Source organism: Talpa europaea (assembly GCF_964194135.1).
Source record: "Talpa europaea genome assembly, chromosome: 12".
NCBI classification, from domain to species: domain Eukaryota; kingdom Metazoa; phylum Chordata; class Mammalia; order Eulipotyphla; family Talpidae; genus Talpa; species Talpa europaea.
This window is the reverse complement of record NC_140079.1, coordinates 17,609,201-17,626,161: the sequence shown is the minus strand read 5'-3', so window position 1 is coordinate 17,626,161 and position 16,961 is coordinate 17,609,201. Positions and strand designations below refer to the sequence as shown.

Genomic DNA, 16,961 nt, shown 5'->3' with positions numbered 1-16,961 from the left:
TTCTGAATTCAAAGCAATGTAATAGGCTTCAATAAGTGGTTAGTGAGTGAACATCTATTACTTATTCATGATTTATGGTGATGATTATTGCTTATTATCCAGCACTAGATTATAAAGGGGCAACCGTGACAGCATGGACTTGTTTAATTTTACAAACTGACTTGAGAAACCGGCTAGTTCTGAAAACACTAAAGTCATAATTTAAAACTTCCACAGTATGATTTCTTTAGATATATATCCCCAAACTTCCTATCTGAGACCATGAAGTCATAAATCCAGCACTTTATCTAGAGTTTCCTGAATACCAGGCAGAACTCATGGGCATTTAAAATAAATTACTAACTTAATAGTAGTTGGTTGAAGTATATATGATTTATTGTGGACATTCTCAGTGCCTTAAAAATAACATTTCTTAATAGTGCCAATATGTGTGGAGGTCAGAACTTCTCACAAAGCCCTTTATTTAGGCCATGGGAGCCTCAGAGGCTAATAGGGCAGAGAATGGACAAGGCTGAGCTGCATAGCCATTGTGTACCAGATGTTGTGTTGAGTATTTCATGTTTGTTGTTTTATCTTGCAACCTCCTAGATGTTTGAGAACACCACCACATGTGTTTATTTGGACACACTACTTTGTACTTAGTTAACTTTTTTTTTAAAATAATGTGTTTATCTTATTTAACTCTCATGAAATTCTCTACATCTTTACAACTAAAATATTACTTTCCCACTAAATTACACCCTTTGGCTATAAAAACTAGCAGTTATTTGTGCCTCCCTGGTGGCACAAGGGGTTAATCACTGCACTATGAAGCAATCCACAGCCTCTGCAGCACGAGTTTGATCCCTGAGTTCAATCCCCAGCCGGCCCGGGAGCAACCCACATAGCGAGGCAGATGGCTCCTGTCTTGCCCGCTGCTCCCCACAGCAGTGTATTTCAGTCAGTCTGCCCGTTCTGTTCCCTGCTCTGTCTCTGGTGAATCCTCTCGCCTTCCCCGCCCGACCCTGCATCTCTGGCCTGTGCCCCAGCTCTTGTATGCATAAATAAATAAATCTTAAAAAAAAAAACAAAAACTAGCGGTTTTCTCAGACTTTATTGACAGAAGCAAATAACCATATTACTGAACTTTTACTCTGAATCAAAACAGTTTCCATATATTTCCCCAATTAATTTTCCATTCATTATTCTCCATTTTTTTCTTAATGTCAACATCACTTTGGCATTTATTTTTGTAACTGGCCTAAGATGGATGTGGAAGCAACTGTGCTTCGTGCTCAATAACTTTCAGTTTGATGATCTCACATTATGGAAAACATACATCCATAGTTGTCTGATCATTGTGCCAATTCTACCATGATATAAAAATAACTGTCCCAGAGAATGAGCAAAATACTTTTGCTGCATATAGTTATATATATATATATAAGTCCCAATGAAATATTTTTGCCTGACTCCTATATTAATATTTTTCTTGAGTTTCCTGATGTTTTAATCCCCTTTAGAAACTATAATTTCTCTACAAAGTAAAGCTAATAGAAAAATGCAGTGGTTTTTATCATGTGACTTGAAATATTTGACTTCCATAAAGAGCTTTTTATCTCATATTTTGAATTAGGTTTGTGTGTGAGAGAGAGAGAAAGAGAGAGAGACAGAGAAAGAAGAGATAATTTTTTAAATTATGGTAAAATACACATAAAATTTATCACTTAACCATTTTAAAATACACAGTTCAGGAGTATTCGGAATGTTGAAACCACTGTCCATCTACAGAGCTCTTTTCATCATGCAAAACTGAAACAATGCCCATTAAGCAGTAACTCCCCGGTTTCCTTTTCTTCCAGTCCATGGCAACTACCGTTCTACTTTCTGTCTTTCTGAATTTGACTGTTCCAGGTATTTCATATAAATGGGACCATAGACTATTTGTCCTTTTGTTTCTGGCTTATTTCATTTGACTTAATGTCCTCATCTGTGTTATGTCATATGTTGGGATTTCCATCCCTTTGAAGGCTGAATATATTTTCTTGCTTGTATATACCACATTTTGTTTATCAGGTCATCTATAGATGGAGAAATGTGTTGTTCCCACCTTTTGGCTATTGAGCACAATGCTGGTATGCACAAAGGTGTACAAATGAAATTCCATTTTATAGAGTTTCAACTATATGTTTGTATGTGTATGTATATATAGAATAGTATATAATATTGTTGTACTGAGCACCTAGTTTTGACAATTATCAACATTTTGCTGTTTTTGTTTCATCCTTCTCCAACTTTTCTGGTAAAAGTATTTTAAAGCAAACCTAGGACATTGTGTCATCACTCTTGAATACTTAGTATACTCTCCTATATATAAGGATTTTTAAAAAACATACTAACTGTCTTAATGTCACTGTCTTTTGCTATATCAACTTAAATCTAGCCAGTGAATTCCTTATTTCAGATATTTCTCATCCTTTTTAGATTTATAGATTAAATTTATGGATTAAATCTATTTTAGAGATTCTGATAGTCTATATAGTCAGTCTTTTCATAATTTTTGTACATCTTTTCCTGTTTCTTTAACACATCTGTCATAGCCATTTTGAAGTCCTTGCCTACTAACTGTAATATCAGAGTTATCTCTGGTTCTGCTTTCTATTGCCTTGAAGCTCTTGATTATTGGTCACTTTTTTTTTCTTTTCTCTGTGTCTAGTAATTTTTAATCATATTTTGGATATTAAGTTGAGTTTGTCCTGGCAGGCAGTTCAGTAAAACAGATGGATCAACTTGGCCCTGTTGAAGCTTAATTTTTAGGCTGCAAGGATGATTCTATTTTAGTTTTGCCCTTATTCCTTTAATTAAGTCCTAACTCTTAGGATGTTGTCTTATGGGGTCTCAGCTGAGTACCTGGAGTCTTCACTAACATTTCTCCTGTTAAGCTAAACCTGAACTTCAGCATTTCCTGAGCGTGGTGCACCTCTGAAAACTTTTCCCTAGAGGGGAAAGTTTCCCTAGAGGGCGGAATGGGGTGAATATAGGACTTACCTCTTGTGCTTTCTTGCTCTGAAGAAGTACAGCCTTTTGTTAGTTGTTATTCAATATCTGCAAACAATCCAACTTTTATAGCTAAAGTGGGAAGAATGAATCCATTGTCAGCAGTTCTTTCATAATCAAAACTAAAGTCTACAATGTCATTCTTACATTCAACAAAATTAACAATCTCTTAATAATAGCCAGATATATTTAGCTTTTTCCCATTTTGTTTATTCAAATCATGATCAACAAAGTTGATGCATCCATTTAGTTGATAATTAGCTTAATTTTTTTTTAAAAAATCTTTTAACAGCTCCATTCTGCCCCACAAAAACACACTTTGTTTTCTTTTTATCCCTATATATATATTTTGCATCTTTACTCATTTTTGTATGTTTTGCTTTCTCCTCTCAGGTGTAGTCCCCATAAAATTCCCAACCACCAAGTCACCCACATGAACCATCCACCTTAGTCTCTTGTTTTCTTGTAGAAGAAACTGGATCATCCTGTAAAATTTCCCACATTCTGGATCATCCATCATCCTCATTGTGTCATTCAGCATGTTCTTCTTGATCACTATTTCTTATAAAGTGGTATGATTAAATGCAGTTCATTTGGGGGTGGAGGTGGGTGGGGAGCAGGGGCAAGAATACTTCATAATCTTTCTAGTGCATCATTTCAGGAGTTGTATAAGGTTTGCTTTCCCCTTTTATAGTGATGAAAGAGGGATAATGTTTCCCATTAACCTTTGTTCTGTTATTTTAGTCTTTCTTATTGGCTTCCTAAATTACATTATTTCCTTAGAAGTTACAAAATGGTGATTCTAATTCTTTGTACATTTATTAGCTACAGTTTTTAAGCAAAAAAAGGGAATTTCTTTGCTTATGTACAAGAAAATTTAATAGCATATTGGCTTCAGAAATTGGTGGCTCTAAGTGACTATAGTGTAATCAGAAATGTGTTTTTTTTTCCTAATCAAGTTTTATTGATTTGGCATTCTTTTTTTTTTTTTAAGATTTATTTATTTATGCATACAAGAGCTTAGGGCACAGGCCAGAGATGTAGGGGGTGAGAGGATTCACCAGAGACAGAGTGAGGAGCAGAACAGGCGGACCTACTAAAACACACTGCTGAGGGGAGCAGTGGGAGAGATAGGAGAAGTCTGCTGCGCCATGTAGGTTGCTCCCTGGCTGGCCGGGGATCGAACTTGTGCTGCAGAGGCTGCAGTTTGCTTCATAGTGCGGTGCTTAACCCCTTGCGCCACCAGGGAGGCCCGATTTGGCATTCTTTTACAACCTTTCCAATTTGGGGAGTATAACTTAACACCTCAACATATACACATGATTCATTCACCTTCCACTGAAGCACTTGTATTTCTTCTGTAAAGAACCCTGCCTATAAACTATTCAGAAACTATAGCAAAGGCAAAATAAAATGCTGATTTTTCTCCTTTATGTATTAAATTTCAGAATCATGAATTGGTCTCTAGGAATCTCCAGTTGTGACCAATGAAGTTCATTTATTTTATTTATTTTACAATATTATTATGAACTAATGGACTTTATATTTTTTGTTTTTTGTATGTATGTACATTGTTCATTTTTGTACAATGTGTGCTTGTATGCTTTCTCCTTTTAGGTGTGTTCCCCATAAAATTCCTACCACCTATTCACCTGTGAACCATCACCATATTCCCTTGTGCTCTTCTCTCCCCTGTTTTGACCCCTCATCCTCCCCATCCCCTGCAGAATGTCTCTGATTTATGGTTACCTGCTATTTTTTAATATGTTATTATTGTTATTTACTTTTTTCCTGATCCCTTATTTGTTTCCCTATATTCCTCCTATAAGGGAACCATCCAATATTTTTCTTTTTCCTTCTGCCTTATTTCACTGAGCATAATCTCTTCTTGCTCCATCCACATTGCTGCAAATGACATAAGTTTATCTTTTTTGATTGCTGAATAGTATTCCATTGTGTGTATATATACCGCATTTTCTTGATCCAGTCATCTGTTTTGGGCATTTGGGTTGTTTCCATATCTTACCTATTGTAAATAGTGCTGCAATAAACATAGGGGTGCAGGTATCCTTTTGAATTAATGTTTTTGTGTCCTTAGTGGAATAGAATTGCTGGGTCATATGGTAGTTCCATTTTTAGTAGTTTGAGGAACCTCTGCACAGCTTTCCATAGTGGTTGGACCAGTTTGCCTTCCCACCAGCAGTATAGGAGATGAACTTATGGACTTGAATATATTTAATGTATTTTGGGCTATTGAGTTACTATTCTGATGCTCAAATTATTTCACTTAGTGAATGGGAGTCTCTCCCTGTGTCTTTTGTTTGACTCAATCCCTAGAGTCTTTGATAGCTTCATTGCTTCGAGGAAGATTCCCACATTTATTTTTAACATTTCTTGTCCCTGAATCAAACATTTTCTCTAGGAAGTCTAGTTCCTTCAAGTGGAAAACATCATTTAGAAACCAGAATCTGGGCCCTGGAGATGCTTATTATTGCTTAGATGGTTGTTATTTATTGCTTAGATGGTTGTTACTGCTTAGAGACCTTTTCAGGGTTGAAGTGGGAAATATATGTTTTTTTCGCAGAGATAAGTAAAACATGAGTTTGTACTATCATTCTAATTGAAATTTAAGATTTTGGCATTTTTAGTTCTTGAATATTGTATATTCATATCTCTACTCTTAATCTACAATTCGTGGTTCCAAGTGATTTAAACATAATTGTGTATTGATACGTGAGAGTGAGGACAATTTGAACAATTCAGACCATACCAATATTATTACAAATATAAAAAGACAGACTCTCTTTGTCTCGAGTGTGTCCCATTAAGGAGGCATAGGCAAAATACTGTGTTTCACTGACACTTAAATTAATGATTCTCAGGTTGGTTATGTCATGACAACGTATATTTAGGTACAACTTTTTCAGTTTCAGTTTTTAAATTTTTTTCTGTTTGGTTCAATTTTGAATGGTTTTAGTTATTTAAGACATTACTTGTATCCAGGATTAAAAGCTATAAAACAGGGTGCATCAGAAAAATCTAATATCTACCTCATTTCTAACCCCAGGTGCTTTAAAAAGTTTCTCACTTAACATTATTCTTTTGGAAAATATAAACAAACACACATGTACACACATGCAATTTGTATTTCTTCTTCCTTCCTGCACAAACAGAAGCACACTCTGTACATTTTGCTATACGTTACTATCATGCATCACAACCCATCCATGGGTCAAGAATTCCTATTCTAGAAGGGAAGACATACATATTAAATAACTAATTGTCTGAGAAAGAAAGAAAGAAAGGAAGGAAGGAAGGAAGGAAGGAAGGAAGGAAGGAAGGAAGGAAGGAAGGAAGGAAGGAAGGAAGGAAGGAAGTAAATAGGCTTAATTTACAAACTTTGTTTAGTGGCAAAATAAAGAGTAAAAAATATGTTTTTGTAAAAGTTCATAGTCTTTTCTCTGAGTGGTATTACTTGAGCTAATCTGTAATTATTCATCATCCATCATATGCAGAGCATACTTTGTATGTAGTAAAGAGGCAAAGGCAAAAATAGCATTAATTCTAGTTCAGGCCTTTCAGAATTAAAGCATATCTTGTGACTATAAGTATTTCACAAGGAAATTGTATTTTCTCAAAACCCTGAAAGAAAAGTTTAATTTATTTGGTATAGGTAGAAGAAAATAGTGTGGTTTCTGTTTTTATATCTGTGGGAATATTTAGAAATGAGTAACTACAATTAGTTCTTTATCTTGATTGCCATGGTCATTCCACAAATCTACACATGTAATAAAATGACATAGATCTGTATACACATGATACCATGTCAAATTCTAGACTCTGATATTCTTTTATAATCATAAAATTTAATCTTTGGGGGAAACTGGGTAAAGGGTACATGGAGTCTCTCTTTACTGTCTTTGCAACTTTCTGTGCATTTATCCTGTGCATCTTATCTTTCAAAATATAAAGTTGAAAAATAAGGACTTACTTCGGGTGCTGAGAACAGATTGCAGAGGGCCATGGACAGAACCAGGGATAGTAGTTTGGAGTAATATTAGGAGACTATTATGATAATCCAGGAGGGAGATAATGGCTGTTGGACTAGGTTGGTGGATCTAGGGTAGGGTAGAGGTAGGGGGGAGGAATAACTGAATTCTAGATATATTTGGAAGGTAGAATTAATAAAATTTGCCTATGGATTATTGATGGGGTGCGAGAGAGAGAATCAAAAGATGACCCGAGGGCTTTTGGCCAGGACAACTAAAAGAATGAAGAAAAGTGTTATTGACAAGAAGCAGCAACAAGTAAAGAAACCTTCGGTGAGGTTGGATTCTTGGCAAGGAAAACCAAATAGCAAAGCCTCTTCCTCTCACCCGGGGCAGCTTGGGAGCTGTGGGCTCAGGGACAGTGTGATATTCAAGTGCATGCACGTGGACCTGTGTCACCCTGCTCCAGGGCAGCTGAGTTATCTTGGCTTTGCCCTGGCTCTTTTGGAAGGAAGCGTTTGTTTGATAAACAGGAAGTTGTTTCCATGGGCGTGAAGAAGAAATGATAGATCTGAGTGGCGAAGCAAAACAACTGCTAACTGTGGTTAGCTTGGAATTGGCAGAAAATTTTTCAGGTAGCTCCCTAAGATTAGCACACTCGCTGCCTTTTCCTCATTCTAGACTGGCCAGTTTCTTCATCACGAAGAACAAAAAGTTTCTGCCCTGTTGCTTGACCTGCTGTCAGGGTATGTTCAGTTTGAGCTAGTGTTCTGGATCGGTTATGAGTCGTAGACTTAGCAGACAAATGGAGACACTATCTGTTTATAGTGGGAAAATTTCTTATTTTAAGAAATGTTGGCTCCCCACCACTATCCCATTAGTGGCATGCCTCTGACACTCCAGTCAGGCTGGTTGAGGGAAGTTAAGACCTTGCGTGTATTTTTGTGCTTTGAAAGGTTAGAACCTAAATGTACCACAAAATATTTCTCCCTGAGTCAGATTGGAACATTACAAAAAGTGAATCTGAAGCAAATTATACATGCCAGTGCTCCAATACTTCTGTAACTTGAGAATTTGTTCCCTCTACCTCACTCATTTTATTTTGTGAGGAAGAGCAGATAAAAAAGATGAAAGAAATTCAGTGCCAAGTGACTTACTGCGATTAGAAAGTGAGAAAGAGCCCTTAGACTCCTTATTACTTTGATAAGAGTTTGAAACAGGAGAACCATTTGCTCCTTTTAACTGAGAATCACCTAACCCTTGTCTGTGTTGAAATAGTTTGAGTGAAGTTGTAATAGAGAAAAACTTTAAATTTCCCCTTGACCTATTGTGGTAACTAAATGGGGAAGTAGTTCACTGATGGTGAGTAAGGACTTACGGTGATGGAGTTCATGCAACAAGGGTGTGATTGAAGATTGCTCAGGCTCCAGGGGGTCTTGGCTGCAGGTGGGGTGACTGGGACTGCAGATGTGGGTGTATTTCACCCAGTGTTTGGGAGAGCAAGCTTGTTGCATTTCCTGGAAGAAGCAGAACAACCATAGAGTTCTTTGCAACTGAGGTTTATCTGGCAAGATTGGGAATATATTTTACTTTGAATGTGGTCCAGGAGCCATTTTGTTTCATTTTCCTTCTAAAAGTAGACCAGTATTTATTCAAAAGTTGCAACTTTGTTTTTAAGTCCAGGCATGGCAAATGCTCGGGGTTTCTTAGCCCAAAGTTAAATATCACATTTGAACTTGAGGAATTTTTGCTGCCTGCCTATAGAGTACACAGCAACATAAAGCAGCCGTTTGTCAGCAGGCAGAGGAAAGGCAATTTCAGCAAGGTCTGGAAACCGCTGTAGGCTGCTGGCTTCCTGGCACACCCACTAGACCCCAGAGGTTTACACTGAAAGCAAACCAACGGGAGAGGAGTTTGGAGGGTGGGGGTGAGGGTGGTAATAAGATGGGCAAAAAAAAAAAAAAAAAACAAACAAAAACACACACACACAAAACCCCAAAAAAGCAGAAGCTAAAGTCCGAATGACATTAAGTCATCAAAATGATCCGGTATGTGGAAATGTTCAAGAATACTTGAGTGTGAAACACAGTGGCTAGGTGAAAACATTTGATGCTTGTATTTACACTGTTTTTGAAGGCATGATTTGCATATCTTTATATTCTCAACTGTAGGGATACCGTAGACATCGCTAGACAATTCAGATACCTTTTAAGCAGAACCAGGTAACAGTGACAATTGAGATATATAATAATCACCTTCAAGTACTGTGGAATCCTGAAGAACTTGTCTATTAATAATCAAATGCTTAAATTATCAGTATATAGAGTTGAACGGACCTTTTAAAAATAGCTTTTAATGTGTTTGAAAGTTAAAGTTATGCCATATATGATAACTCTTGATCAGAGAACAAGTTTATTACCAAATATGCTAACCTTTGTTTGGCTAGAGCATGCAGCAGTTGATTTCTAGTTAGCAGACCAAGAGGTGGGGATACTGGCAGTATAAATGATTTGTCTAAGGACATCCAACATGTCGTTATAGAGATAAAGCAGAACTAAGTCGCATTCCACCAGCTCCCGATTTGTGCAACAATTTTGAGAACTTTCCAATCATTTTAGGAAAACAAAGTACTTAGAAAATATAGAGCTTTTTTTTAATAAAAGAAAATCACTTATTTTGGAAATCACAAAATTAATCATTCTATTGTATTTAAGAAGTTCTTTGATGTGTTCTGCTAATTAGTATTTACTGCCAGACGAATGTCTCTTGAGCATTTTAATTAATGGGTGACTTGGCCAAATGAGCTTCTGATGGTAAACCTTCATGAGGGTTTATTTTTATGTTTCTCAAGAATAGCTAGCTCTTCAAAGCTTTTTAATTAGACAAAGTTTAGCAGCTAAAACATATTATTAGAATAATTAGACCTTGGGTTAAGAGACATAGGGGGTCAAAGGAGCAGGTCCTGTTAGAGAATGCCCCCTTGAAATAAAACATAGCGTTCTGCAGCTGATGGCTGTCCAGCTCTGTCGCAGCTTATATTAAGTTACTACCCCAAGTTTAGGGACTTTGTGTTGTTTAAAGTTCATGTGACAGATCACACCAGATGCCTCAACACACCAGAGTGTGATCTCATTTATCACTCCTCTAGCTCCTGTAGGAAGTTGTTTCTGAGTCCTTTTAACTTCTAAGCTGAAGACTTCTTAATTTTTCTTTTTGCCTACTAAATGGATATTCTTGACCAGTTTTGAGGGAAATGCTTCCAAGATCTTGTGTGTGGATCATTGATAACCCTAACAGTTATAACAATTTCTGTGAGGGGCCTTTAAATGATCTACTTAGAAGATCCTGTCTTGAAAATTACCATAGTAATTTGATGTTCTTTGTGGTGAGAATGTTAATTTGAATTATTTGAAAACCTGCTATGTAGATAGTCATTTAGCTCCCTCCACCCCACACTTCTTGTTCTAAGCTCTCTATCTTGGTAGTCATTGTGAGTGCATATGTTTTATTCCAAACTTCCTCTTTATGATGAAGAAAAGATACGCTTGACTGTTCCCATGAGTGAGTGAGGTGGCGCCCAAACTACTGGTGTTGCTGAAACTGCTGTGGCTTAACAACAACAGTACCGTTTATTTATATCATTAATGTTTTACTTTCTCACTCTCTGGAAGCTTTTGATGCCAAATATGTCCTTTCTCCAGTTGAATCCATTGGTTTAATAAAGGATTGTGTTGATAAGATGATTGAAATTTGCTTAAGTAGAGCAAAGTGTATCATAGCTACCATTTCTCATGCTGTCTGCTGTCATGACTTGTCTGTGTTGTTGGTTAGATAAAGAACTAGATTAAGGATAGACATGCCATTGGTTGAGTGTAGAAAAAGTACTTAAAGTTCTGATAGTATTGGTTAGGGGTCAGCCAATTTTAAATGTACAAAACAGCCTGATTTATAGTATTACAAAATTTATCACATGTGAATTCTTTTGCTATACTTTAGTTAGCAACTTAGCCCATGAAACTGTTTCATTTGAAGTGGTAGAAACTTTAGTTGGTTTTCTATTGATGTTATCTATAAAAAGGAGTAACAATGTAAAAAAATATTTGTTAAACACAATAGATGCAGATGTAAAGATGCAGGCATGTTATTATGCATTCCAGAGAATGGTCACCAAATAAGTACATTTTTGTGTAAAATTGTAAAACTTTGAGAAAGCAGAAGAGATACTAGCCTAAACAGAGTCTGTTTTTCCCCCTTTAGCAATGACTAATTTCTGTCTCTTTCCTAAAATGATCGATTATTGTAATTCTGCTTTTTGGTCTTACCCTTTAGCGCAGGAACTATTGCTGATACTTATCTTCATGTGTATACTTGCTGTGTGTATAATCTTTTGCAATGGGGATATGAAAAGAAAGGTGCTGAGTATTATGATCTGGGGAAAATATCTACATTCTTCAGAACTCTTATAGAAGGACAGTGTATTCTATGCATATTGATGTGTAACAGGATTTATACTTAAAATAGTTTGGGGAGTGGTTACTAATACATTTTTATAGATATAAGCCTGGACTGTACATGTATTGCTTTCCTTCTTTTTGATTCAGTTAACTCATTCATTGGGAGGGTCCCTTCCATCCCTTCTTAAATCTACCCTTTGAAATTATACCAGTATCTAAAATGACAACTGACTGTATTCCTCTTCACACAGACCACCTGGTGGCTCATGGTAGGATGGCAGAGAAGGATGCCCGTCGGAAGTTTAAACAGATCGTCACAGCTGTCTATTTTTGTCACTGTCGGAACATTGTTCATCGTGATCTAAAAGCTGAAAATTTGCTTCTGGATGCCAATCTGAATATCAAAATAGCAGGTGAGAAGCATGTTGAGGATGTGAAATAGGAACAAAGTAGCTTCTCCTTCAGGTTCTTAAATTGTTTCCATCTATTCAGAGGGAAGTAAAGAATTTTGAGTATGTGGCTTGAAAATTGCTAAACCTGGGCCTCCCCTGGTGGCAGAGCAGTTGAGCGCGGGGCTGCGAAGCTGCCTGCAGCCTCTGCAGTGCCAGTTCAATCCCGGGACACGCAGACCTCTCCTGCCACGCCCGCTGCTCCCCTCAGCAGTGTGTTTCGTCAGTCTGCCTGTTCTGTTCCCTGCTCTGTCTGTGGTGAATTCTCTCGCCCTCCCGCACTTCTGACTGTACCCAGTGCTTATATCAATCAATCAATCAATCAATCTAAAAAAAAAAAAAGAAAATTGCTAAACCTTCGAAATGCATTTATGTTCATGTAGTGTGAGATGGAACTAGGCTATGGGGGAAGAAGGAAAAGCTGATGTTTTGAATTCTGTTATTTTGGTTGACAGGTTCCTTTTAAATCATAAGAAATAAAATGTAGAAAAAATAGTAAAGAAATTGCTAAACTTGTGTGTACACTCTCAGCTTCGCTAAAGTTTTATTTATGACCCTGTTGACACAAAACATGCTTATGCTGTAGATTCCAGTTTGATAATTAGGAGGAGCAGCTCTTTCAGGGGTTACAGGGAATCCATCTCTTTGTCTCAGATTTTGCTCCTCTGCTCACCTGACTGTGCCTAAAACACTTTTTACTGCCTCATATTTACTGAACGATAGCATTTGCCTAGCCAACACAAGCTCACCACCTATTGATGGAAGAAAGTGACTGCAGTCTTTATAGATTTGAAAATAAACCGTTTTGTTTTCTGACAGTTTTCAGTATTGCCTGTGGGCCCATCTCCCAGATAAAGAGAAGCAGAGAGAGTCTCATGTAGAAAAGGAGATACAGCAGCTAGAATACAGTTGCCTTGGAAAGCCGAGGTGAAAGACAAGTCTAAAGTTTCCCTCCTGAATCAGGCAGGAGTTGAGAGTGCAGTTTTGCACCATATTCTGGGTGTGGGTTCCTATATGTATCATTAGAGGTAGGTGATTCTTTTGTGCCGATAAGTCTGCTCACTTTCTGGGTTCTGCTTTTACATCCTTGGAACATCATCTGCCTTTTTTTTCTATCTAAATTAGCCTGATAGCTGCATACTCTTGTTTAGATTTTTTTGCAGTTGTAAGCTCCAAGTCCTGCTCTTGCTTAATTTCTAGTGGACTTGAATTAGGTGCTTTATCTTACATAAAATCCTGTTTTTCCATTGTCCTGCATCTGTTTTATATGCTCCCAAGCTCTCTAGGCACTGGCAGGTCTCACAGCAGTGGGTTCCATGGAAAGGCATGGCATTATCAAGCTCTTTTATAATTATTTGTTGGAGCCTCACTTAAATTCATGGTAATCCCACCTCTTAAGCTTTACAGTCCTTAAAATTATAAGACAATGTTGTGTTAATTTCCTTTGTTGCTGTAACAAATTAGTGAATTGAAACAACATAAATTTCTTCTCTTACCTAGCTCTGGAGGTCAGAAATTAAAAATGAGTCTTATAGGACCAAAGTTAAGGTTTTGGCAGGACTGTTTCCTCCTAGAGCCTCTGAAGAATCAATTTCCTTGTCTTTTTCAGCTTCTAGACCCTCCTTCCCCATTCCTTCGCTCAGGTCTCTCTCACATCACCTCACCTCTTGGCTTCCCTTGTCGCAGCTCCTACTCTTCATCTGATCCTCCTCCTTTCTTTTATAAGGACCCTTGTGGTTTCATTGGGCCCTCCTGGGTCATCCTGGATGATTTCCCCATCTCAAGATCCTTAACTTAATCATGTCCACAAAAGTTCCTTTTACCAGAAAGGTAACTTTCACAAACTCAGTGGATTAGGACATGGATGTCATTGGGAGCTATTATTCAACCTACCACAAATGTCATTGTAGGGCTCTTTGGATAATTGATCAGGGCAGATAAAAGAAGACCCTCTTTTTGTTTGAATTTTATTCTTACCAAAGGTTAATTTTTTTTTCCCCCGTAGGCTGCCTTGGCTCTTGATTTAGAATTTAGGACCATTTTGATTTAGTTTAAGAAACATCTAAATGGCTTTTACCTTTTTTGCATTAAGAAGCCATGTGTAAAAAGCAGTGGTCAGTGATGGTTAAAATTAGAAACCCTACTGACATACTTGGATTGGGAAATTTGAAAACACTTTTCTTTGATAATAGTTAAAACAAATCCATGTAGTCATAATAAGAATCTCTGCCTGCTGGTGTATAATTACAGACTTGTTGGGGTACAGGCAGCCAGCCTTGGGCACTCTTGTGTGTTAACATATATACTTTGGCAAGATTTTTAAGCCCATTAACCCAAAGCCTGCATTTTCATTATTTATTTTCAGAGCAAAGCAAAGGATAAATGAGCGCCTCTAGTTTTGTGCCCTGCTATGTTATCTATGGTCTTTGTTCATGCATTTTTCCCTACATCATTACTCAGTTCTTCAATCACTGCCTGAGCTTCCCTTCTCACACATAATGAGGTACGATTCCCATTCTCACCTGCCAGGTCTTCTTTTAACATAGAGGCAGTGCTTCCAGGTCTAGAGTATGACTCATCGGGAGAGGTAGGTTGGATGCCTCTAACAGGATAAGGTCAGAGAAGTAATGACATCCATTTTTTATTCTAAAAGCTAAAGGTAACCTTCGAATCCCTGATCTTTTCAGTGGTCTTTTTTGATGACTTATTATTAATATCAATAAAGAAAAACTATTAATGTGTGAAAAAATGAGGGGGGAAGAGTTTTTAAATAAAATGATTGGTCTTAAGTTACTTATCTTTAAAATCATATGTTTGTGCAAATCCCAGTAGCAAATTAACATGGAATTAATGAAACTTCAGATTAGGAAATTTAAGGAATTCATGTTTTCATGAAGCCAACATTTACCTAAGTGGTTTTGATGAAAAGATTATGTGTCCTGTTCAGATGTAGATGACAATTAAGTTGTTCTGGGGTGTTGTTTTTACATTAATTTATTTTTCTTTGTGAATAAAGTAATGTGGCAATTTACATTTAATATTTAATGCTGTAAAATCTAGCTATTAGGAAAGCCCTTATTATGCTCTTTTCAAGAGAATATGTATTCCCTGGACATAAGAGATAAACTTTAGTTACAGGAATTACAAGATTTAATATCATTCCATGCTTGTTGTGCTTAAATTTTTAATCTATGAATTTCTGCTTTAGCTCTATTTCTAGAGAATAAAACTTAGGTGCATGGCTTTGTTTTCTTTCTGGTTTTAGAATAAAAACAGTCTTCTTTTTAATGGCAGTAAAAAACCTGTCTTCCATAGAATTACTTAAAAGTTTTTCTGTCATTAAAAATCCAGAGCAAGTATTGATCATTTTCAGAATAAGGAATTTTATTTCCAAAAGGCAGAGTTACAAGTCTAGAACTAAGCATCTGTAGTGGTTCTCCGAAATCTTATCTGTTAACAAAAACTCTTTGATCAGGCATCATCAGAGAAAAAAAAGAAATGTAAAACTTGATTCCTACCCTCAAAAATTTATATTCTCTTTTTTATCCTCCCTCAGAATTTATGTTCTCATCTGGTAGCAAGTGCTTAGACCTTCAAAAAAATTAAATAACACAGAAATTATGCTATACATATGTATAAAGTACTTTGCAAAGCAGTTTTCCTCATTTAATTTAATCATTGGGCATACAACTACAGCTTATTTAAAGACATTAGACTCTCCAAAACACCTTTAACTTTCCCAAACTTTGAATTTCTTAGAAGGAGCCCCCATGTAAATTTCTTTCATGTAGAGAACAGTGGGAAAAGGATAGAATTCTTGGCCTGTAACCTTTCACTTTCCATGCCTTACATGTGGAGGAGCCACAGAAGAGCAGGTAAAGGCTGACCGAGGGGGCAGGCACAGCCTAGCACACTCAGCTTGGAGCCAGCATCCCTGGGTGACAGCTACCAAATTATACTTTGATACAATAGGAGAGATGTTACAAGGCACATCATGATTCATTATCACATTAATTTACAGTCTAATTACCATAGCAGTTCAAAAACACGAACAGACCCCTTTAGTTTGTATATGTCCATTTGATTGTAAATGCACAGGGACTGTAACTGTCCTGTAGGTTGCTTGACCCCACTGTCTAGCACATACTTGTTCCACGGAAGTGCTTGGAAACTTTGTTGACCTGAACCTTAGGCAATGGTGATGAGAACACTAACTTCCTACTGAGGACGCAACATTTGAGGTGAGTCTGAAAGGACAAGTAGGATCCTTTAAGGCATAGGTATAGGGAGAGAATGCCTGGAGGATTACTCAGTCAGCACCTGCTGTGTGTAGACACTGACCCAGGCACTGGGGAGACAGCAGAAGATAAGATAGTCCCTTGGAATTAACATTCTGTGGTGAGAGGGAAGAGAAAAACAATAAACACATCAACTCAGTTGATGTGTGCCACGAAGATGATAAAGTAGAGTAATAGAATGACATGTGGTAGAGGTTCTGCTTTTAACGAGATAGCCAGCCTTCCAAGCAGAAGGGAGGACAGTAGTTTTATTCTGCCTCTACTGATTAAAGTTTAAAAACATTTTTTTATACTTCTTTGATTCTTGCATTTGAATTTAGAACCATTTTAACTCAGTTAAGGGAAATGTGTATGGCTTTTGCCTTTTTTTTTTTTTTTAAGATTTATTTATTTATTTATGCAAGCACTGGGTACAGTCAGAAGCACAGGAGGGTGAGAGAATTCACCAGAGCCAGAGTGGGGAATAGAACAGGCAGACTGACAAAATACACTGCTGAGGGGAGCAGCGGGCAAGGCAGGAGAGGTCTGCCGTGCCATGTGGAACCCTTGCCCATGGCCGGGGATTGAACAGGCGCTGCAGAGGCTGCGGGCAGCTTCGCAGCCCAGCACTCAACTGCTGCACCACTGGGGAGGCCCAGCTTTTACTTTTTGAGAGAGGTGGTTTTAACTATCTGAGGGGAAAGTCTCCACATAACAAAGGAGGCAGTGCAGTGAGATGGAGTGAGAGAGGGCATG

At 37.3% G+C, this 16,961-nt stretch overlaps 1 protein-coding gene across 3 annotated transcripts in view; it reads left to right on the top strand.

Moving 5' to 3' along the window:
• SIK3 (SIK family kinase 3) overlaps window positions 1-16,961 on the top strand; it is a gene marked incomplete at both ends in the record, with an annotated part of 214,797 nt that overhangs the window by 128,234 nt on the left and 69,602 nt on the right. For all 3 annotated transcript variants that reach the window (XM_084248678.1, XM_084248677.1, XM_084248676.1), the window contains one exon: window positions 11,731-11,892. In XM_084248678.1, coding sequence (XP_084104804.1) covers window positions 11,731-11,892 — 162 coding nt within the window. The remainder of the gene's footprint in view (window positions 1-11,730; window positions 11,893-16,961) is intronic.